Source organism: Microcaecilia unicolor, chromosome 2 (assembly GCF_901765095.1).
Source record: "Microcaecilia unicolor chromosome 2, aMicUni1.1, whole genome shotgun sequence".
NCBI classification, from domain to species: domain Eukaryota; kingdom Metazoa; phylum Chordata; class Amphibia; order Gymnophiona; family Siphonopidae; genus Microcaecilia; species Microcaecilia unicolor.
In genome coordinates this window covers 240,797,803-240,821,815 of record NC_044032.1, presented here as the reverse complement: position 1 = coordinate 240,821,815, position 24,013 = coordinate 240,797,803, and the positions used below count along the sequence as shown (strand labels likewise).

Below are 24,013 nucleotides of genomic sequence, written 5' to 3'. Positions count from 1 at the left end.
TATGGCAAACCGCAATGGGAATCACAAGAGCTTTCCTCACAGCGAACGATGGCCCATCACAAGGGCATGAACTCATAAAGGAGGGAATGCACATCCTCCTGGAGGGAATAAACTCATCCTCCTTATTGTATAAGTGGAGAGGAACACACGCGCCTCCTGGAGGGAATCACACATCCTCCCAACACACTGGAGGGAATGAACTCATCCTCCTATTTATAGAACTGGAGGGGAACACACGTGCCTCCTGGAGAGAATCAACACATCCTCCAAAAAAAAAACATGCTGGAGGGAATGAACACATCCTCCTAAATTTAAACTGAACATGAATCCTGAAGATTGTTTTCCAATTTTCTCCCAAGGAAGGAACTTCAGGAAATTAGAACAGAACCTGAAAAACAGATTTACAGCATACAGACAATCATACAGGGAGGGCTCATGGCTTCATCTGCTATGACTAAAGGAAAGAAAATTACCAAGGTAAGAACCTAATTTTCCCTTCCTTGTCATCAAGCAGATGAAGCCATTACGTATGGGATGTAACAAAGCAATCCCTAGATAGGGTGGGAACAAGCCACACCACGCGCTAGCACTTGTGCACCAAAACGCGCATCCCTCCTGGCAGCCACATCCAGCCTGTAATGTCGGGCAAAGGAGAGCTTAGAAGCCCATGTTGCTGCACTGCATATCTCTTGAAGAGAGAGTGCTCCAGTTTCAGCCCAAGAGGAAGAAATCGCTCTAGTAGAATGTGCCTTAAAGGCTACAGGCGGAACCCTGCCGGCCAGCAGATAAGCTGAAAAGATAGTTTCTTTGAGCCAGAGGCCAATAGTGGCTTTAGACGCTGGAGACCCTCTGCGAGAACCGGATAGCAAAACAAACAGATGATCAGAAGTCCTGAAAGAGTTAGTAACTCGCAGATACTGCAGCAGAGTCCTGCGCACATCCAAAAGGTGCAGCTGCCCAAAAGATTCTGGAAACTCTTCCTCTGAAAAAGAGGGCAAGAAAATAGGCTGGTTTAAGTGAAAGGCTGAAACCACCTTAGGCATAAAGGAAGGCACGGTCCAAACCGTGACTCCGGACTCTGAAAATTGCAGAAATGGGTCTCTACAGGACAGCGCCTGGAGCTCTGACACCTGTCTCGCCGAGGTAATGGCCACCAGAAAAACGGCCTTCAGTGTCAAGTCTTTCTCCAATGCTCGCCGAAGTGGCTCAAAAGGAGATGCCTGCAGGGTTTTCAAAACTAGCCCCAGGTTCCAAGCTGGACAAGGTGTTCGCACTGGAGGTCGGAGCCGAAGCACCCCTCTAAGAAACCGTGCCACATCTGGGTGAGCAGCCAAAGACACGCCTTCCACCTTACCACGAAGGGAGGCCAACGCTGCCACCTGCACCCGCAGGGAATTATAGGCCAAGCCTTTTTGTACACCTTCCTGCAAAAAGTCCAGAATCGGCGAGACAGGAGCCCGCATTGGAACAATGGCTCTGGAAGCACACCAAGACTCAAACAGGCACCAAATCCTGGCATAAGCCACGGAAGTGGACCGCTTGCGGGCTTGCAGGAGAGTGGAAATAACTTTATTGGAATAACCTTTATCCCTCAATTGCGCCCTCTCAATAGCCATGCCGTAAGACCAAAGCGGCCGGCGTCCTCCATGGCTACCGGTCCCTGAGTCAACAGGTTCGGTACCAGAGGTAACAGCAGAGGAGCCTCCAGGAGCATCTGGCGGAGGTCTGCATACCAAGGTCTCCTTGGCCAATCCGGGGCGATGAGGACCACTTCTCCTGGGTGCAGCCGAATCCGCAAGAGCAGGCGCCCTATCAAGGGCCATGGGGGAAACACATAAAGTAGACCCGGAGGCCAGGGTTGAGCCAAGGCATCCAACCCTGCCGAGCGAGGATCTCTCCGTCTGCTGAAGAAGCACGGGACTTTGGTATTGGCACTTGTCGCCATTAGATCCATCACGGGCTTGCCCCATTTGGCACAGATCTGCAGGAATACTTCGTCTGCCAGATTCCATTCTGCTGGATCGATCTGATGCCTGCTCAGATAATCGGCCTGCACATTGACCTGCAATATGAGCTGCCGACAGACACTGAAGATGCAGCTCGGCCCAGTGGCAAATCAGTTCGGCCTGCGCGGCTAGTGCTCTGCACCTTGATCCGCCTTGTCGATTTATATAGGCCACTATTGTCGTGTTGTCCGACATCACTCTGACAGCCAATCCTTCCAGGGTCACTTGAAAGGCCAGAAGCACCTGAAACACCGCTTTCAACTCTAGGCGGATGATGGACCACTCCAACTCCTCGGGTGTCCATAGACCCTGGGCATGCTTCCCCTTGCAGTGTGCGCCCCAGCCCTTCAGGCTGGCATCTGTTACCACTAGGCACCAAACGGGGAGCGTCAGCGGCATTCCTCGCCGCAGCATGCTGTCCGAGAGCCACCACTCCATGCTGAGACGGGCCGCAGGGAGCCAAGTAAGTCTGCATTGGTAATCCTGAGAAATAGGAGACCATCTCCGGAGTAGGGAATACTGTAGAGGTCTCAGGTGCGCTCTCGCCCAGGGTACCACTTCCATCGTGGCTGTCATCGATCCCAGCAGCTGGACAATGTCCCAAGCTCGCGGGCGGGGCATCCTCAGGAGCAGACGGACCTGATTCTGAAGCTTGCACCGCCTTAGCTCGGGTAGGAACACATAGCCCGAGACTGTGTCGAACCTGGCCCCCAAAAACTCTAGAGATTGTGAAGGGGACAGGTGACTTTTGGCCATATTGACGACCCAGGCTAGAGATTGCAATACTGAGACCACTCTGGCTGTAGCTTGTAAGCTCTCTGTTGCAGAGTCTGCTCTGATGAGCCAGTCGTCTAGGTACGGGTGAACCCTGATACCTTCTCGCCTGAGAAAAGCAGCTACTACCACCATTACCTTCGAAAAGGTTCGGGGAGCTGTGGCGAGGCCAAAAGGCAAGGCCCTGAACTGGAAATGTTTTCCCAACACCGCAAACCTCAGAAACTTCTGGTGCGGGGGCCAAATCGGTATGTGCAAGTAAGCTTCTTTCAGGTCTAGAGACGTGAGAAACTCTCCTGGCTGAACCGCCGCAATGACGGAGCGCAGGGATTCCATGTGGAAATGCCGCACTCTCAGGGACTTGTTCACTTCTTTTAAGTCCAGAATAGGGCTAAAGGACCCACCTTTTTGCGGCACCACAAAGTAGATGGAGTATCGGCCGCAGCCTTGCTCGGCGGGAGGCACCGGGGTCACTGCCCCTAACTGAATCAGACCTTGTAAAGTCTCCTCCACCGCCGCCTGTTTGACGGCAGAACCGCATCGGGACTCCACAAACACGTCTCTTACTGGGGCGTTGAATTCTATTCTGTATCCATCTCTGATCAGGTCCAGAACCCACTGATCTGAGGAAATCTTGACCCACTCCTCGACAAAGAGGGAAAGCTGTCCTACGATGACAGGCATCGAGGAGAGGGCCGGCGCACCATCATTGGAGTGGACCGCCTGGCTCTTAGAGGAAGGCCTCTGCCTATCTTCGGGCAAGCGCTGGGGTTTTGGATCACCCAGGCCTTTCACAATTTTCTCTAACTCCTCACCAAATAGGAGAAGTCCTTGAAAAGGCAACTTCACCAACCTTTGCTTAGAGGCCATGTCCGCTGCCCAGTGTCGTAGCCACAGACGACGGCGAGCCGCCACTGCTACTGCAATTTGTTTAGCCGAAGCTCTGACAAGGTCATAAAGGGCATCAGCCAGAAAGGACGGCCACCTCCATCCGCGGAGCCACATCCAAGAAGGGCTCCGCTCCATCTCCGGGCTAAGCCACTGCCTGTTGCAGCCAAGCTAGGCAGGCTCTCACAGCATAACAGCTGCATGCAGACGCCCGAACAGTGAGACCTGCAATTTCAAAGGACCGTTTCAACGCTGTTTCCAGCCTACGGTCTTGAACATCCTTCAGGGCAACACCTCCTTCAACAGGAGGGTAGTTCTCTTTGTCACCGCAGTGACTAGGGCATCCACTGTAGGCATTTGAAAACGAGCCATATGTCCCTCACGCAGAGGGTATAACTGCCCCATAGCCCTGGAAACTCTCAAAGGTCCCTCGGGGTCAGCCCACTGAGCCGAAACAAGCTCTAGGATGGAGTCATGCAAAGGGAAGGCCCGAGCAGCTTTCTTGGTACTAGCCATCCTGGGATTACCCGAGGAGACCATGCCACTGTCAGGATCTTCAATCGAGAGGGCCTGCAGGGTATCTGAAATAAGCGCTGGCAGCTCATCACGGTGGAAAATCCTCACCGCGGAGGGATCATCCAGATCCTGTGGTAAATCCGCACCTGACTCTGGTTCCTCAGACCAAGAACGTCTGTCAGAGTTCTCCGAATCCTCACACCCCGACCACGGGGGGGAAAAAGGTGCACCACAATCTGAAGGGGAATTAACCCTTCTGCGCTTATCTTTAGGCCAAGCATCCGGGAAAAAAGCCTCACTGGGCAGTCCCAGGCCAGAATCCATCGGGGGGGCAACCAGAGGAGCCTCAGGCGACCCTTGAGGAAGGGCTCTTTTCATCATGTATGCTTTATGCAGCAAAAGCACAAAATCCGGGGAGAAAATCTCACCCTGGGCACCCAAATCCTGTCCGGTGCTAGCCACTCCTGAAATAACCTCATCTCGAGGTGCCCCACCCGGCTCAGGTCTCTCCGTGTCCACGGAGGCCGCGCCATGCGGTGTAAGCAAAATAGCGCCCGCTGCCAGCTCAGAGCGGGAAGAAACATCGCTCGCCATGCTCGGGCCGGCTCCTAAGCCAATACAGCATGATTTACAGAGCCCTGCTGCTGATTTGCGCTTGCCACAAGTGGAACAGCGCTTTACATTGTCCGCAGCCATCACCGAAAAACGGCGGTAAAAACCAAAATGGCGGTTTCGCGCCAAAATCGCCCCGATCGCGGGCCCACCCTGGAGGAGTTGGAAAACACTCTTACCTCAAAGGATCTAGTGTACAACTACGATCCTGCTGAAAATCAGGTCAAAAACCTCTGTTCCAGCGTCTCTGCGTTTAAAAACACGACGCGACTTTTTTTTTTTTTTTTTTTAAGCTGTGAGGAAAGCAGAGGTATTGAAGACTCCGGAGGCTCAGATGAGTGGGAAAGGCAGGGAAAGGGCGAACCTATATGTCTGCATCCACTGTTGGTGGGTAAGGACAGGGAAAGCAAGGCAATATGTCCACATCCACAGAGGTATGGGTAAGGCAGGGAAAGGGCTAACCTATGTGCCTTTAAAGTGAAGCTGCTATAGCCTCCAACACCCCGGTTAACAACTGGCAAGCCAGGAACCACCTCCCGGCAGATTCTTCTGGAGCTCGAACAAGCTGCAGCCACCCTGCTAAGGGAGATAGAGAATACTGAAGAGGCAGTGGAGCTAGCTGGCCAAGAGGGCACTGTGAAAGTTTGAGTGCTCTCTATCTCCCCTGCTGGTTGATGGACATAACCCATACGTAATGGCTTCATCTGCTTGATGACAAGGAAATATATTTTAATAAAAATAGCTCAAAAATATGTATTTTGGCACCTAAGCGAAGTACTGTATTAAGTTCTGTTTCTTGATGAACCATGTAAAGGGAGAGGAAGAGAACTGCAATCATCATTGCATCCTAGAATTAACATGGCAACAGAATAAATGACAAACAATAAACCAAATGTCTTGCTCTTAAAGCTTGAGAAACTGTGCCACAGATATAATTCTTCTTAATAATACAAGTCTCAACTGCCCCAGGATGTCATACTTTTATACATAATAACCCTATGGGGCCTACACTCATCGGCTCACTGGCAAGTTGTAAAAACCATAGTGGGAAACAACTCCTCAAAGGAAGAAAAAAAAACACTATTAAACCAACTGTCAGTAATATTGAAAAAATATAACAGAGGCAACTACTTTACTCAACTTTTAAAGTGTTTGAAGTTAAACTATCTACATCAGTTTCAAAACCCGAACTGAGCCACTACATTTGCATATATAGCTTTAAATACAAGCATTTAGCAGTCTTAATCCTCAACAAGGGCCCCCTTGTTTTGCGAAGCTACGTCAGGAGGTGAAACTTATTCCAAAATCATGGAAGCAAAAATGGCAAGAAGGAATTTAAAGACACTCAGAAATCTTTTTTCTTTTCAACTAACTTTATTGCACTGAACATCTATTGACCAATCAGAAAAAGGCATTCCACTCTATTGGTCCGTTCAAACCACGTGGAATTATCGTGTCATAATAATAGATCAAATGCTGCTTACGTTGCTGTAAAATTCTTGATATATCTCCCCTACGGCCATTGTCTGATATATGCTCAATGGCCATGCATTTAAGTTCTTCAAACCTATGACTGAACTCTATACTAAAGCAGAATGACCAATGGCAAAGTCCAATTAGCCCTTCTAGTCTTTCCAGCATAAGCTTTTTTCCTGGTATTTTCCTCTTGCTCCTTGGCTCTTCTCACACAACCAGAAACTGTTTCTACTAAGGGTTACAGTAGCACTACCAGCCTTCATTCAAAGCTATCCAAGGGTTCTCACCATTTTTAGCCCTCTTCCCCTCTTATCTAGCCCAGTTAATTCATTTCAGTCATTGAACTTCTAACTTGCCTTTTCTTTAGGCTACTCCAAGCAAAGTACAACCATTTATACAGTAGCTACAGTTACATTCAATAACACTACATTGTAACTACTAACACTGTAACACACACACACAAAAAAATATCCATAATAAATAAGTAAATGAGTGCCCACAGCTTCCTCTAGAGCAGAGATTCTCTAACCCAGTCCTTGGGACACACCTTGCCAATCAGATTTTCAGGATACCTACAATGAAATATTTGCATACCATACCTCACTGTATGCAAATTTATCTGAGGACTGGGTTCAGAGACTCTGTTCTAGAGCCAGTAGCTGTGCACCCTGAGCCTGGCCCATTGGTTCCCAAACCTGATCCTGGAGGCACCCCTGCCAGTCATATTTTCAGGATATCCACAATTAATATTCAAGAGATAGATTTGCATGCAATGGAGGCAGTGCATGCAAATCTCTCTCATAAATATTCATTGTGGATATCCTGAAAACCTGACAGGCTGTGGTACATCCAGGACCAGGTCTGGGAACCACTGACCTAGCCATTAGGTGTCACTACCTCATGGTGAGAGAAACTGTCATCTCAGGGTCTTACAAATTCTGCTTCTGCAACATCTCCAGCACCTGGTGGCCCCAGGCCAGAAGCAGATCTCAGAATCAAACTTGTATGGCAAACTGACCCTGAAATTGATCTTCTAACCCCCAGCCCAGCCCCTTTCCCCTACAGTGACTTTTGGGATTTACTCCAGGATTACCATGCCAATGCATGAATCATACCATACTGCTCATTCCAAGACATGTGGAATCTCCTTCACACAGTACCATGTTGTCCATCTCAATAGGATTACAGATCACAGGGGCAGCCTAGTAGTCATTAGACTTTAAACAACGGCACCCAGGGACAAATCCCACCATAGCTCCTTTATTTTGTATTGTGAGAACTCCAGGAGCAGAATTAAAACTTACTGCACCTAACTGTACATCATTACAATCACCTTCCACTCTGCAGGTGTCTCCTATATTTAGGTACAGTCATGGGCGTAGACTGGGGGGGGGCGAGGGGGGCAATGCCCCCCCAAACGACGAAGACGACGAAAACAACTTAATCTTCTTTCCCGCAGCGGCGAACGAGCAAGTGTAAAAACAGCAAGCAAGCGCAGCCAGGCTCCGTCCTTCGCTTTCTGAATCCTGACCTCTCAGCGTCCCGCCTTCCTCTGATGTCATTTCCTTTCGGGCGGGACGCTGAGAGGTCAGGATTCAGAAAGTGAAGGACGGAGTACTTGAGCCTGGCTGCGCTTGCTTGCTGTTTTTATGCTTGTCCATTCGCCGCTGCTAGAGAAGAGAAGCATTTATTTAAAAGTAGATGGGTTGGGGGGTGGAGAGGAGAGCTGCCATATTGGTGCGGGTGAGAGAGAAGGAAGCTGGTCGATGGATGGAGTATTTGAGAGAGAGGGAGCTGCTGGATTGCAAGTGCTGGTGGGGAGGCTTGAGAGAGAGGACAGTTATTGGAATGGGGGGGTTGTTTGAGAGAGGGAGCCACTGAATCACAGGGGCAGGAGGGGTTAAGAGAGGGGGAACTGCTGGATCACACAGGCTGGGAGTGATTGAGATAGGGGGAGCTGCTGGATTACAGGCACCTGGGGGGTTGAGAGAGAGGAGAACTGTCGAATTGGAGGGGGTCAGAGAGAGGGAAGCTGCCAGATCAGTGGGGGGGGGGGGGGTGAAAGGGGAGAAGCTGTTGGACTAGGGAGGTTGAATGAGCTGAATCACAAGGCTGGGGGGGGGGGGGTTGAGAGAGAGAAGGCCTGCAGAATCAGGAGGTGAGAGGGAGAAGGATGAGCTGCTGGACAATTGGAGGACAGTTGAGAGAGAGGCCAGCTGCCAAACTGCAGAGGAGGGGATGCTTGAAAGAGAGGGAACTGCAAATTAAGCATACATATCATTTGCGAATAGAGAAACTAAATGATCAGACAACAAAGGTAGAAAATAGTATTTTATTCAGAATTTATTAACTGAAATATGTCAGCTTTTTGAAATGTGCATCTGTGATATTTTGTCTGTAAATTTCAATTCCTTCCTCCATATTAGCATATTCATTTGCATATGTATATATGCAAATGAATATGCTAATATGCTCCGCCCCATCCTTTGCCCCCCCCAAATGAAACAGTCAAACTACGCCTATGGGTACAGTAGAGAATTTGGTGGTTTTGGAGGATTCAACACAAATGTAGTAGGTAGAGTGGGATTTGGACAACTAGGCTACTCCTGGAAGCTGAATGCTGCTGTTGGGTATGCCCATAATATCGCAGTTGTCATACAGCCTGGTATCCCCTTTCAGTTTCACTTCTTAGGGTGGGTAGGAGAGGTCAGTATCCTCTAGAGGTCACGTCTTAATCTCTTTAGATGCCAACTGGTCAGAGTACCTTTTTGTAATGGGTCTGGATAAACACGTCCTTTTTTTGCCCTGGGCATTTCTTCCTGTTCCATTATCAATGAAAGACATCCTAATTTTGGGCCTGCCCTAGTCCTGCCCAAAACACACCTCCAACATGCCCCCTATTTGGAAGAACTGCAGTGAAACACGTCCTAATTTTGTGTTTCAAAAATCGCAATTTAGATGTTTTTGACAGATGAACTTTTTTGGCCATTTTGAGACGTCTATGTGCTTTGAAAATGAGCAACATAGAAACATAGTAGATGATGGCAGATAAAGACCTGTAGGGTCCATCCAGTCCACCCAATAAGATAAACTCATAGCATGTGTTGCAATATAATATACATATTCTTGATCTTTATCTTTTCTTGCCATTTTCAAGGCACAGACCATAGAAGTTTGCCTGGTATTGACCTTATTTTCCAATTACTGGAATTACCTCTACGCACCACTAACAGGCTAACAAATCGGGAGATGGGCGTCCTTCTCCCAGGGTTGCCCAAATCGGCATAATCAAAAGTCGATTTTGGGTATCCTCAACTGCTTCCCGTCACAGGGACAACCAAAGTTCACAGGGGCGTGTCAGCACCGTAGCGAAGGCGGGACTGGGGCATGATTAAGAGATGGGCGTCCTCGGCCAATAATGGAAAAAAGAAGGGCATCCCTGACTTGGATGACTTTACTTGGTCCATTTTTTCTTGTGACCAAGCCTCAAAAAGGTGCCTGAACTGACCAGATGACCACCGGATGACCTCCCCTTACTCCCCTAGTGGTCACCAACCCCCTCCCACCCTAAAAAAAACAAAACTTAAAAAATTTATTTTGCCAGCCTCTATGCCAGCCTCAAATGTCATACCCAGCTCCATGACAGCAGTATGCAGGTCCCTGGAGCAGTTTTAGTGGATGCAGTGCACTTCAGGCAGGCGGACCCAGGCCCACCCCCCACCTATCTGTTTCACTTGTGGTGGAAAATGTGAGCCACAGTGGGTTTTGGGGGGCTCAGCACCCGAGCTATGCATCCACTGCAGTGCCCCCTAGGGTGCCCGGTTGGTGTACTGGCATGTCAGGGGGACCAGTGAACTACTAATTCTGGCTCCTCCCACGACCAAAGGGCTTGGATTTGGTCATTTTTGGGGCTTGGATTTGGTCATTTTTGAGATGGGTGTCCTCAGTTTCCATTATGACCATCTCTAAGGTCAACCTAAATGTTGAGATTTGGGCGTCCCCGACCGTATTATCGAAACGAAAGATGGATGCCCATCTTGTTTCGATAATACGGGTTTCCCCGCCCCTTCGCGGGGCCGTCCTGCGAGGACGCCCTCATGAAAACTAGGGCGCCCAGTTCGATTGTGCCCCTCCACGTCTTGTTTTGCTTCCATTCTCTTTCCATACAGGAATCCTTTGTGTTTATCACACACATTTTTGGATTCTGCTACTGTTTTCATCTCCACCACCTCCTGCGGAATGGCATTCCAGGCTTCCACCACCTTTTCCATGAAAAAGTACTTCCTGACATTATTCCTAAGTTGACCCCCTGCAACCTAGTTCTACCATTTCCCCTTCTCTAGAAAAGATTTGTTATGTTATCGGGTAACTGTAACCTGCCAATACTTTCAAATATTTAAATGTCTACATCATATCACCACATCCCTCCTTTCATTTCCTCAAGTCTCTTGTCCAAACCCCGTATCATTTTTGTTGCTTTTCTTTGAACCACTTCAAGACTTTTTAAATAATAAAGTTGCAATATTAAAGTTAGTCACATGAGGAGAATACAAAGAATCTACTGTTATTTCCCCAATCAGTGTAGGGGTCCCCTGTGTTTTATTCGGTAAAAAATATGCTCTCTTAATAATGGGTATCTGATCCAAAGATAAATAAAGAGACTTCGTACAATACTGCTTCACCGGCCCTTAGCATCACAAGGAAAGTTATGTTAGAATGTTTTTATTTGATTTTTAAACCTATGGACAAACTCAGTACCATTAACAAAAGAATGTGATTAGAAACAGCTGACAAGGAAATGCTAAAAACACAATAAGAATCACATATCCAAACTGAATAATCTCATCCTGAATATACTCGCCCCTCCCAAACCTTCCCCCCAAGTCCCCTGTGACCTAAATCCCAAAGCTTAAAGAGATGGTGACTGGATCATCTAAATTTAAAAAGCAGGGTCCCATAAAGTGACAAATTTAAAGTTGTAAAAATGCAGAGCGCACATGCATTGGGAGGGTGTGCATATACAGAGTCCACAACCTTAGAAAACTCTTCTGAGCTCTACAGCCCTGAGAGTCCATTGATAGGTCTTTCCATCCGAAGGAGCTCCTGCACCTGATTGCCCCACTGTGTAAGTTAGATGGGGCATCCTGTATCCACTGCAGTAACAGGCAGCACTTTCCAATCAAGGAAGCCTTGCGTGAGAACAAACCAGAAACTGGAGTGACCTGCGCTATATTGGCAACATCATCAAGTAAACAATACTCAGGGGTCACCTCCCACTGTTTGTTATAAGGCCACCCAAACAAGACCAAACATTATTCCAAAATTGATGAATGCCTGGGCAACTACATACTCTCCAAAAGCTGCAGCCCAGCTTGATTTTCCAAAGAGTAATGTCCAAAAAATCCTTGGAGCAATGGTCTATAATCTTTTGCAAGACACTCAGGGTCATTTGCTTCTTAAAGCCTTCAGAGTAGCACCCAACTAGTCCTTTGGTCACTGCAGGATGGGGTCAGAATTCATCAAAGTCAGATTCAGAAAAATCCATAGCATATTTTCAGAGAAACGGCTAGCTATGTCAGAGCTGCAGGTGGGCACATCAGTCTCCAGAGTTCAATTGTAAAACAGTCTTGAAAGTATTAAGAGACATCATCACAGGTTCATCATCTTCTAATGCATGATGAAGGAATGATAAACCTTTAGTGGCCCACTGGAGGAAGCAGCCACCTGTCATTCCCGGGGAGAAATTAGAATTGTCCATTATGGGTAAATATTTAGACCAAGAGGAGTGCAAATCAAATTTCCTCCGGAAGGATGTCCATGCCCATCTCACTGCTTTAAGCAAGAGATGGTTCTTTAAGTGCTTGGGAAGTTTTCCAGCCTCAACATGGACCAGATAAGCAAAAGTCAAGTCACCCCCCCCCCCCCCCCCCGGCACATTTAAAGTTTACATCACAAAAATCTGATGAGTCAAATATCTAGTGTTTGAGATAGTGCATATGACAAGCAATATAAACACAGAGATCCGGGAATCCCAAGCCACCATCCCTGTGCAGCGACTGCAGCTGACGCAGTGAGGCATGGTTTCCTCGATCCACACAAGAATTTTCTATTGACCCCATTACAATATTTCAAATCACAAGGCTTTAAAGGGAAAATGTTGCACAGGATAGATCCATGTAGGTAATAGTACCATTTTTATAGGTGAAACTCCACTCCATAATGAAAGCGGCAAAGAATGCTACTTGCTACAGAGCTGAAACGTTATAATGGTAAAGGCAGGACAAGTGTCGAGGAATATAGAAGCCTAAATATTTCAGTTTATCACCAGCCCAACTTAGGGGAAAGGTACCAGGCCATCTCCACTCCAAGCCTTCTGTTAGACATGAAGCTTCAGATTTATCAGTATTGATCCATAAACCCAATATCTGTCCAAAATTTGATAAAATATCCAGAGTTCTCTGCAAAGAGGTGGGGGGGGGGGGCGTAAAAGCAATGAGAAGGTCATCTGCAAATCAGGCTATTTTAAACTCCCATCTGCCTATAGGAATGCCCCTAATATCAGGGTCATCTTGAATCTTCAATGCTAAAGGTTCCATACAAAGTATAAAAAGAAACCAGCAAGCAAATAAAGGCAACTAACAATAACTCTCCCCACCTCCCACCCAGTGGCATACCAAGGGGGGGCGGTCTGCCCTGGGTGCACGCCGCTGGGGGGGGGTGCCACGCGCCGGTCAGCGTCGTTTGTTTCCTTGCTCCCTGTGCCCCGGAACAACCTGTTCCGGGGCAGAGGGAGCATGGAAACGAACGACGCTGACCGGCGCACGGCACCCCCCCAGCGGTGTGCACCCGGGGGGGGGGGCTTTCGCCGAGGTGGGGGGGTGTCCCTTCGCCGGGGGGGGGGGTCGTGCTGCACAGAGGGGGTGGGGGGGCGCTGCATCCGGGGGGCGGGGCGCATCGGCGATCCGCCCCGGGTGTCAGCGCCCCTTGGAACGCCACTGCTCCCACCACCCAACAAAGTCCCTAATATGCATTTTACTTGTAGTGAACAAGCTCCTACAATTCTTACAAACTCTCCATTATGAAAAATTCTGTGCAATACCAGAAAATACATTCAGATATTTTCAAGACAACCACTACATGAACCGCAAAGGTGATAACCAGTAGTCCCAACAAGTCCCAATCGTGAATCAACATCCAGGAAACAATGAAATATTCAGGCAACGCCACAACTGCAAAGGGCACAAAAAGGGCTCATTAAACTCTACTTGAATTCTCCACTGATTGGTGTTTGAGGTGATTGCTGTTCTCCAGAATACGCTGCCAACATGGAGGTTGAAGGAACACTGCTGGGCCGGATTCTGGCTCAGGTTGTTTCCACAATCCCACTCTTCGCAAAACAGTACGAGTTCCACCGCAGTTTTCACACAATGCGTTTTCCCGCTGATGAAAATAGAAAGGTCAAAGGGAAAGAGCCATTTGTATCTGATTTTCTCCCTTTTTAATAAGGCAGTAACATCTCTAAAGTCCCTTGACTTCTGCAAGGTAGCTGTGGACAAGTCTTGGAAGATTTCCACATGTTCACGTCGCTAGGTCACAGGGCTTCCTTGCGGGCACTTTGTAGTAGTTGCTCTTTTGTAGTATAAGAGAACAGACCACAATGTCTCTGGGTTTATTCACATGTGAGGGGCGGGCCAAGGGTTCGATAGGCTCTGTCCAGCTGGATATCACCAGTCGAAAGGGACTCAACAGAACCCCTGCTTATAAGTTTATGGCAAAGCTAATGAATGATGGCCCCACAATCCTTATCTCCTTCCGACTCTGGGACACCCCGGAACCAGAGGTTATGGCAGTGAGTCTGATTTCCTAGGTCCTTGAGTTCTTCAGAGAGAGTGTCTATGAGCTCATATTGTATTGTATTTTAATCCATCATGTAGATAAGTAGGTGGCATTTTATTATGTGCTTTGGTAAGTGGCTGATTTTATTTTGTTGTTGATACTTTTACTTGTTTTGTGATCTATTTTAAACCCTTTTTTGTTATATAAACAGAAAATAATTGTCTGTTTCAATTAATGGAGTTGGATCAGCCACTGATTCTATTCTACCATAGGCCCCCATATTGAAACGGTAAAAAAATACTTACTCCATCAGCATCAAAAGCAGCTCCAAACCCATATTCTCCTCCTTTCATAGCCTCTAGGAGAGTAGTGGCATACGTCAGGTTTGGGTCCGGGTGCTGCCCACCAAAATCTTCAAGTGGAACACAGTTTATAGCAGAATTTGCAGGTGCTCCTAGCTCATCACAGAGAATCCGCCTTACATAGGGTCCCATCACTAGAAAAAGAAAAATCCTTCTTACATACTTTTACAGAAACGTACATTTCTGCAACTGGAATCCATGCATTACATTAGTGTCTTAATGCTATTATTATTTTATAATTAAATGTTTATACTGCACCTTTCTTGTGGGACTCAAGGTGCTTTATAAACCACACAGTTAAAAAAAAGCATCATTCTAACATCAACAATTTCAAATATAGCGAATGCTACATACCTGTAGAAGGTATTCTCCGAGGACAGCAGGCTGATTGTTCTCACTGATGGGTGACGTCCTCGGCAGCCCCTCCAATCGGAATCTTCCTAGCAAAGACCTTTGCTAGCTCTCGCGCGCCCGCGCGCACCGCGCATGCGCAGCCGTCTTCCCGCCCGAAACCGGCTCGAGCCGGCCAGTCCAGTATGTAGCAAGACAATACACTTCAAGGGAAGACTCAACTCCAAAGGGGAGGCGGGCGGGTTTGTGAGAACAATCAGCCTGCTGTCCTCGGAGAATACCTTCTACAGGTATGTAGCATTCGCTTTCTCCGAGGACAAGCAGGCTGCTTGTTCTCACTGATGGGGTATCCCTAGCCCCCAGGCTCACTCAAAACAACAACCATGGTCAATTGGGCCTCGCAACGGCGAGGACATAACTGAGATTGACCTAAAAAATTTACCAACTAACTGAGAGTGCAGCCTGGAACAGAACAAACAGGGCCCTCGGGGGGTGGAGTTGGATCCTAAAGCCCAAACAGGTTCTGAAGAACTGACTGCCCGAACCGACTGTCGCGTCGGGTATCCTGCTGCAGGCAGTAATGAGATGTGAATGTGTGGACAGATGACCACGTCGCAGCTTTGCAAATTTCTTCAATAGAGGCTGACTTCAAGTGGGCTACCGACGCAGCCATGGCTCTAACATTATGAGCCGTGACATGACCCTCAAGAGCCAGCCCCGCCTGGGCGTAAGTGAAGGAAATGCAATCTGCTAGCCAATTGGATATGGTGCGTTTCCCTACAGCCACTCCCCTCCTATTGGGATCAAAAGAAACAAACAATTGGGCGGACTGTCTGTGGGGCTGTGTCCGCTCCAGATAGAAGGCCAATGCTCTCTTGCAGTCCAATGTGTGCAGCTGACGTTCAGCAGGGCAGGAATGAGGACGGGGAAAGAATGTTGGCAAGACAATTGACTGGTTCAGATGGAACTCCGACACGACCTTTGGCAAGAACTTAGGGTGAGTGCGGAGGACTACTCTGTTATGATGAAATTTGGTGTAAGGGGCCTGGGCTACCAGGGCCTGAAGCTCACTGACTCTACGAGCTGAAGTAACTGCCACCAAGAAAATGACCTTCCAGGTCAAGTACTTCGGATGGCAGGAATTCAGTGGCTCAAAAGGAGGTTTCATCAGCTGGGTGAGAACGACATTGAGATCCCATGACACTGTAGGAGGCTTGACAGGGGGCTTTGACAAAAGCAAACCTCTCATGAAGCGAACAACTAAAGGCTGTCCTGAGATCGGCTTACCTTCCACATGGTAATGGTATGCACTGATTGCGCTAAGGTGAACTCTTACAGAGTTGGTCTTGAGACCAGACTCAGACAAGTGCAGAAGGTATTCAAGCAGGGTCTGTGTAGGACAAGAGCGAGGAGCTAGGGCCTTGCTGTCACACCAGACGGCAAACCTCCTCCACAGAAAGAAGTAACTCCTCTTAGTGGAATCTTTCCTGGAAGCAAGCAAGATGCGGGAGACACCCTCTGACAGACCCAAAGAGGCAAAGTCTACGCTCTCAACATCCAGGCCGTGAGAGCCAGGGACCGGAGGCTGGGATGCAGAAGAGCCCCTTCGTCCTGCGTGATGAGGGTCGGAAAACACTCCAATCTCCACGGTTCTTCGGAGGATAACTCCAGAAGAAGGGGGAACCAGATCTGACGCGGCCAAAAAGGAGCAATCAGAATCATGGTGCCTCGGTCTTGCTTGAGTTTCAACAAAGTCTTCCCCACCAGAGGGATGGGAGGATAAGCATACAGCAGGCCCTCCCCCCAATCCAGGAGGAAGGCATCCGATGCTAGTCTGCCGGGGGCCTGAAGCCTGGAACAGAACTGAGGGACTTTGTGGTTCACTCGAGATGCGAAGAGATCCACCAAGGGGGTGCCCCACGCTTGGAAGATCTGGCGCACCACTCTGGAGTTGAGCGACCACTCGTGAGGTTGCATAATCCGGCTCAGTCTGTCGGCCAGACTGTTGTTTACGCCTGCCAGATATGTGGCTTGGAGTACCATGCCGAGACGGAGAGCCCAAAGCCACATGCTGACGGCTTCCTGACACAGGGGGCGAGATCCGGTGCCCCCCTGCTTGTTGACATAGTACATGGCAACCTGGTTGTCTGTCTGAATTTGGATAATTTGATGGGACAGCCGATCTCTGAAAGCCTTCAGAGCGTTCCAGATCGCTCGCAACTCCAGGAGATTGATCTGTAGACCGCGTTCCTGGAGGGACCAGCTTCCTTGGGTGTGAAGCCCATCGACATGAGCTCCCCATCCCAGGAGAGACGCATCCGTTGTCAGCACTTTTTGTGGCTGAGGAATTTGGAAAGGACGTCCCAGAGTCAAATTGGACCAGATTGTCCACCAATACAGGGATTCGAGAAAACTCGTGGACAGGTGGATCACGTCTTCTAGACCCCCAGCAGCCTGATACCACTGGGAGGCTAGGGTCCATTGAGCAGATCTCATGTGAAGACAGGCCATGGGAGTCACATGAACTGTGGAGGCCATGTGGCCCAGCAATCTCAACATCTGCCGAGCTGTGATCTGCCGGGACGCTCGCACCCGCGAGACGAGGGACAACAAGTTGTTGGCTCTCGCCTCTGGGAGATAGGCGCGAGCCGTCCGAGAATCCAGCAGAGCTCCTATGAATTCGAGTTTCTGCACTGGGAGAAGATGGGACTTTGGATAATTTATCACAAACCCCAGTAGCTCCAGGAGGCGAATAGTCATCTGCATGGACTGCAGGGCTCCTGCCTCGGATGTGTTCTTCACCAGCCAATCGTCGAGATATGGGAACACGTGCACCCCCAGCCTGCGAAGCGCCGCTGCTACCACAGCTAGGCACTTTGTGAACACCCTGGGCGCAGAGGCGAGCCCAAAGGGTAGCACACAGTACTGGAAGTGACGTGTGCCCAACTGAAATCGCAGATACTGTCTGTGAGCCGGCAGTATCGGGATGTGTGTGTAGGCATCCTTCAAGTCCAGAGAGCATAGCCAATCGTTTTGCTGAATCATGGGGAGAAGGGTGCCCAGGGAAAGCATCCTGAACTTTTCTTTTACGAGATATTTGTTCAGGGCCCTTAGGTCTAGGATGGGACGCATCCCCCCTGTTTTCTTTTCCACAAGGAAGTACCTGGAATAGAATCCCAGCCCTTCTTGCCCGGATGGCACGGGCTCGACCGCATTGGCGCTGAGAAGGGCGGAGAGTTCCTCTGCAAGTACCTGCTTGTGCTGGAAGCTGTAAGACTGAGCTCCCGGTGGACAATTTGGAGGTTTGGAGGCCAAATTGAGGGTGTATCCTTGCCGGACTATTTGCAGAACCCACTGATCGGAGGTTATGAGAGGCCACCTTTGGTGAAAAGCTTTCAACCTCCCTCCGACTGGCAGGTCGCCCGACACTGACACTTGGATGTCGGCTATGCTCTGCTGGAGCCAGTCAAAAGCTCGCCCCTTGCTTTTGCTGGGGAGCCGCGGGGCCTTGCTGAGGCGCACGCTGCTGACGAGAGCGAGCGCGCTGGGGCTTAGCCTGGGCCGCAGGCTGTCGGGAAGGAGGATTGTACCTACGCTTACCAGAAGTATAGGGAACAGTCTTCCTTCCCCCGAAAAATCGTCTACCTGTAGAGGTAGAAGCTGAAGGCTGCCGGCGGGAGAACTTGTCGAATGCAGTGTCCCGCTGGTGGAGAGACTCTACCACCTGCTCGACTTTTTCTCCAAAAATGTTGTCCGCACGGCAAGGCGAGTCCGCAATCCGCTGCTGGATTCTATTCTCCAGGTCGGCGGCACGCAGCCATGAGAGCCTGCGCATCACCACACCTTGAGCAGCGGCCCTGGACGCAACATCAAAAGTGTCATAAACTCCTCTGGCCAGGAATTTTCTGCACGCCTTCAGCTGCCTGACCACCTCCTGAAAAGGCTTGGCTTGCTCAGGGGGAAGAGCATCAACCAAGCCCGCCAACTGTCGCACATTATTCCGCATGTGTATGCTCGTGTAGAGCTGGTAAGACTGAATTTTGGCCACGAGCATAGAGGAATGGTAGGCCTTCCTCCCAAAGGAGTCTAAGGTTCTAGAGTCTTTGCCCGGGGGCGCCGAAGCATGCTCCCTAGAACTCTTAGCCTTCTTTAGGGCCAGATCCACACTCCAGAGTCGTGAGGCAACTGAGTGCGCATCAGCTCTGGGTCCCCATGGATCCGGTACTGGGACTCGATCTTCTTGGGGATGTGGGGATTAGTTAAAGGCTTGGTCCAGTTCGCCAGCAATGTCTTTTTGAGGACACGGTGCAGGGGAACAGTGGACGCTTCCTTAGGTGGAGAAGGATAGTCCAGGAGCTCAAACATTTCAGCCCTGGGCTCGTCCTCCACAACCACCGGGAAGGGGATGGCCGTAGACATCTCCCGGACAAAGGAAGCAAAAGACAGACTCTCGGGAGGAGAAAGCTGTCTTTCAGGAGAGGGAGTGGGATCAGAAGGAAGACCCTCAGACTCCTCGTCAGAGAAATATCTGGGATCTTCTTCTTCTTCCCACGAGGCCTCACCCTCGGTGTCAGACACAAGTTCACGGACCTGTGTCTGCAACCGCGCCCGGCTCGACTCCGTGGAGCCACGTCCACGATGGGGGCGTCGAGAGGTAGACTCCCTCGCCCGCATCGGTGAAGCTCCCTCCGCCGACGTAGTCGGGGAGCCCTCCTGGGAGGTGGCCGCAGTCGGCACCGCACGCGGTACCGACGTCGGGGACCTCACCCCGGGCGATGGGCCAGCCGGCGCAACGCTCGACGGTACCGGAGGCGCAAGCACCGCCGGTACCGGAGGGGTAGGGCGCAACAGCTCTCCCAGAATCTCTGGGAGAACGGTCCGGAGGCTCTCGTTCAGAGCGGCTGCAGAGAAAGGCATAGAGGTCGATGCAGGCGTCGACGTCAGAACCTGTTTCCGGGCGTGGAGGCTGTTCCGGGCTGTCCAGAGTGGAGCGCATCGACACCTCTTGAACAGAGGGTGAGCGGTCCTCTCGGTGCCGATGCCTGCTGGGTGCCGAATCCCTCGGCGACCCAGAGCTCTCGGTGCCGACGCGGGGAGGGGACCGGTGTCGATGCTTCTTCGACTTCTTCCGAAGCATGTCACCGGAGCTCCCCGGCACCGACGAGGAGGACGTAGAATCCATCCGTCGCTTCCTCGGGGCCGAGACCGAAGAGGGTCGATCTCGGGGGGGCTGTACCGCAGGAGCCCTCAGGGTAGGAGGAGACCCACCCGAGGGCTCACCGCCACCAGCAGGGGAATGGACAGCCCTCACCTGCACTCCACTCGATGCACCACCGTCCGACGACATCAGGAGACGAGGTCCCGGTACCACCGACGTCGATGCAGCTATCCGATGTCTCGGCGCCGATGCAGAGGGCCGATGCCTCGATGCACTCGATGCACTGGCAGCCAAGGATGAAGGTCTGGACGCTGATGACGTCGATGCACACGATGACCCCGGTGCCGATGCCGACGAAGAGCCCGAGAACAAAACGTTCCACTGGGCTAATCTCGCCACTTGAGTCCGCCTCTGTAACAAGGAACACAGACTACAGTTCTGGGGACGGTGCTCGGCCCCCAGACACTGAAGACACGAAGAGTGCCTATCAGTGAGCGAGATTACCCGGGCGCACTGGGTGCACTTCTTTAAGCCGCTGAAAGGCTTCGATGTCATGGGCGGAAAAATCACGCCGGCGAAGTCAAAATCCGAAATGACGAATTTGGAGCACCAAAACTTTAAGGGAGAAAAAATCTCGACCGAGGCCGAAAAGAGGCCTACCCCGACGATGAAAGAAAACTTAACGGGGCAAAACTGGAAATACGGGAAGGGGCAAACGAAACCCAAGGGGGTTTTCGGAGCACTTTCCGAACGAAAATACAACTTTTCCGAAGAAAAACACGTCGATTAAGATAACGGACGCGCGAGGTCGACTCTCCGGGGCTCGACACGACAAAACACAGCCGTACCGAGTGCGGACGAAAGAAGACTGGCCGGCTCGAGCCGGTTTCGGGCGGGAAGACGGCCGCGCATGCGCGGTGCGCGCGGGCGCGCGAGAGCTAGCAAAGGTCTTTGCTAGGAAGATTCCGATTGGAGGGGCTGCCGAGGACGTCACCCATCAGTGAGAACAAGCAGCCTGCTTGTCCTCGGAGAATAAACATATAACAAAGTCCCAATAGCTTCAGGCATATAACATCACTGTCAATAAGAACTAAAGCAAAACACCCTCAAATTAAGACAACCTTTATTTATCCTGGTAATTATTAAAAACCAATAATTTTGAATGGGCAGAGTCTCTAACAAAATTTTAATTTTACAACATCATGGTATATAACCACATTTTTAACATTTAAACATAATCTGTCAATAAACAGATTTCACTGCACAGGAGGCAATGTCCTACTATGGTTAAAAGATAGGGAACAGAGTAGGGTTAAATGGTCAGTATTCTCTTTGGAGAAGGGTAGTTAGTGGGGTTCCCCAGGGATCTGTGCTAGCACCGCTGCTTTTTAACATATTTATAAATGAGGGAGAGGGTCACGTGATTCAGTGAGCAGAGTGTGGTTTTACAGCTCTGCTCCAGGACACCCCTGAAATCACCCTTTCTGCTTCGTTGATGGAGGATTTTTCTGGAACAATCACACCCTAAACACTAGAGAGCTATATGGACAGATTTGTGGTAAAGGTTGGGGGTAACACAGTGGTGTGCTGGAGCCGGCTCACATGAGCCGGTTCTAAAACTTTGCAAGCCAGTTCTTGATGGAGCCAGGCAGCCAGTACACAAACATCTGGGGGGGTGTTTCTGCTCCTCTCTCCCTCTTCCCCTGGCCCCCACCCACGAGTCCAGCATACTTCTGTTGGATTATTTGTAGTAAATAATTAGCAGATTTTAGTACACACAGCTTCAGCTTTAGAAATGTTAATTTCTTTCTTCATCTCTCTCTCATTCACCCCTGAATAATTCACTGCTGAGTCAGTTTAAAGTTGAAGTAACAAAACATCTGTTTACTCACAGTTTGTAGTTAGATTATAATCAGACAGGCTTATATTTACATATTACTATACATTTGTCTTATCAGCTCCTTCCATGTGCTTAGATGGTAATGGATGCTCACACCACCATAGATCCTCTCAGGTTAGGAGAGATCATGAGCTCCATGTGCTCCATGTGCTGTGTCTGCTGCATCTGCTGTATCTAACCCCCAACAGGAAGTTGCATAGCTGTGTGACCTCTCTAAGTAATTCACATCAGAGGTCACAGAGTAATCACAGAGAAATAATAGGTGACAGGCAATGCATGTAAAATACAATTACATTCCAACAAACCCCTTCTCATGCATAACTGTCATGCAATTATTTATTCATACAAAGTCCAAGCTTTATACGCAGATTCACAAAATGTTCTCTGGGTAACGGTTTGGTCATGATGTCAGCTGTCATCTCACTGGTGTGACAATAGTGTAGACTGATGACCCCTTCTTTTTCCAACTCTCGCACGTTGTGGTATTTCGTTGCGATGTGCTTGGTGCGTGACTGAACCTTGTCATTCTGTGACAGTCGGATGCAGCTCTGATTATCTTCCATTATCTGGATTGGTCTCTGTTCAGCTATTCCAAAATCCAGCAAAAGTTTTTCAATCCACATCAGTTCTCTGCACGCTTCCGATACGGCCACGTATTCAGCTTCTGTAGAAGACAAACTCACAATACTTTGTTTATGACTGGCCCATGAAATTTGTACATTTCCATACATAAACACATATCCACTTGTGGATTTATAATCAGAATGATCCCCTGCCCAATCTGAATCACAGTAACATATTAGTTTTGGATTACTATTGGCTGAAATCTTTAATTTACAATCAATGGTACCCTTTAAATACCTTACCATCCTTTTAACTGCAGTCCAATCTGATTTGGTAGGTGAGCTGACCCTTCTGCTCAAAATTCCTACTGCATTTGCTATATCAGCCCTGTATGTGGTAGCTAGATATAAAAGCTTACCTATGGCTGATCTATATTGGATGTTATCTGGTAAAGGTTCTCTTACTGTTTCATCCTTCAGAAAATCAGTGATCATGGGAGTGCTTACAACTTGGGCATCTTGCATACCTAAACTTTCAATAAGCTCATTTATTTTCTGCTTCTGGCTTAGAAGATAAGAACCATCATTTTGTTTCTCAATTTCTATACCAAGATAGTATGACACATTACCAAGTTCTTTTATCTCAACATTGTGGTTTAAACACTTTACAATGTCCTTGTACTCTTGCTCACTTTTGCTTGCAATGAGCAGATCATCAACAAAAGCTAAAATGTATGCATATTGTCCATTTGTGCACCTAGTGTACAAGCATTTATCTGCTTCACCTTGCTTAAATCCTAAATTTGTCAATATTTCATGCAATTTTTCATTCCAACATTTTGCACTTTGCTTTAATCCATAAAGACCTTTGTTTAATTTACACACTAGCTGTCTTTGTTTTGTATTTATGAAACCTGTTGGTTGTTCCATGTACAAGTCTTCAGTTATATCTCCGTGAAGAAATGCTGTTTTCACATCAATGTGGTTGACTTGCATGCCTTTTGAGACTGCAATGCTCAGAAGTGTTCTGATTGTCGTGTGTTTCACTGCAGGTGCAAACACTTCATCAAAATCTTCTCCATATTTTTGAAGATATCCCTTTGCCACTAATCTGGCTTTATACCTTTCCACTTTTCCTTGTGCATTCCTTTTAACTTGAATACCCATTTGCATCCTATAGCTTTCTTGCCAGGAGGTAATTTTGTAAGAATCCAAGTATTATTTTTATCCAATGCATCAATTTCTTCTTGTGCAGCTTTATGCCATTCAGCAGCTTCTTCTGCTGGCATTTTCTCAATCTCATCCCATGTTAAGGGCTCTTGAGCTTCTGCTGACTTTGTTAGGTAAGACAGTCTTGGGGGTGGAACACCTTTGTTTTCCCTGGATGAGCGTCTGACAACAGGTTGGTCTGACCTTTCCGCATCCTCAAAATCTGAGAGTCCTTCTCCAATTGATTCCCCTTCTCCAACTGTACTGTCTTCTTCAATGATCCTTTCTGTGTCTGCTTCCTCTGCCTGTTCCTCGTTAGATACAGATGAGTTGCTTTCAGACATCTGCCTTGGTATGGCATT

At 48.9% G+C, this 24,013-nt stretch overlaps 1 protein-coding gene across 1 annotated transcript in view; it reads right to left on the bottom strand.

The window, feature by feature from the left end:
* Positions 1 to 24,013, bottom strand: part of PGM5 (phosphoglucomutase 5) — a 237,533-nt gene that overhangs the window by 163,571 nt on the left and 49,949 nt on the right. Inside the window, exon 5 of the mRNA XM_030193836.1 lies at positions 14,414 to 14,604. Coding sequence (XP_030049696.1) covers positions 14,414 to 14,604 — 191 coding nt within the window. The remainder of the gene's footprint in view (positions 1 to 14,413; positions 14,605 to 24,013) is intronic.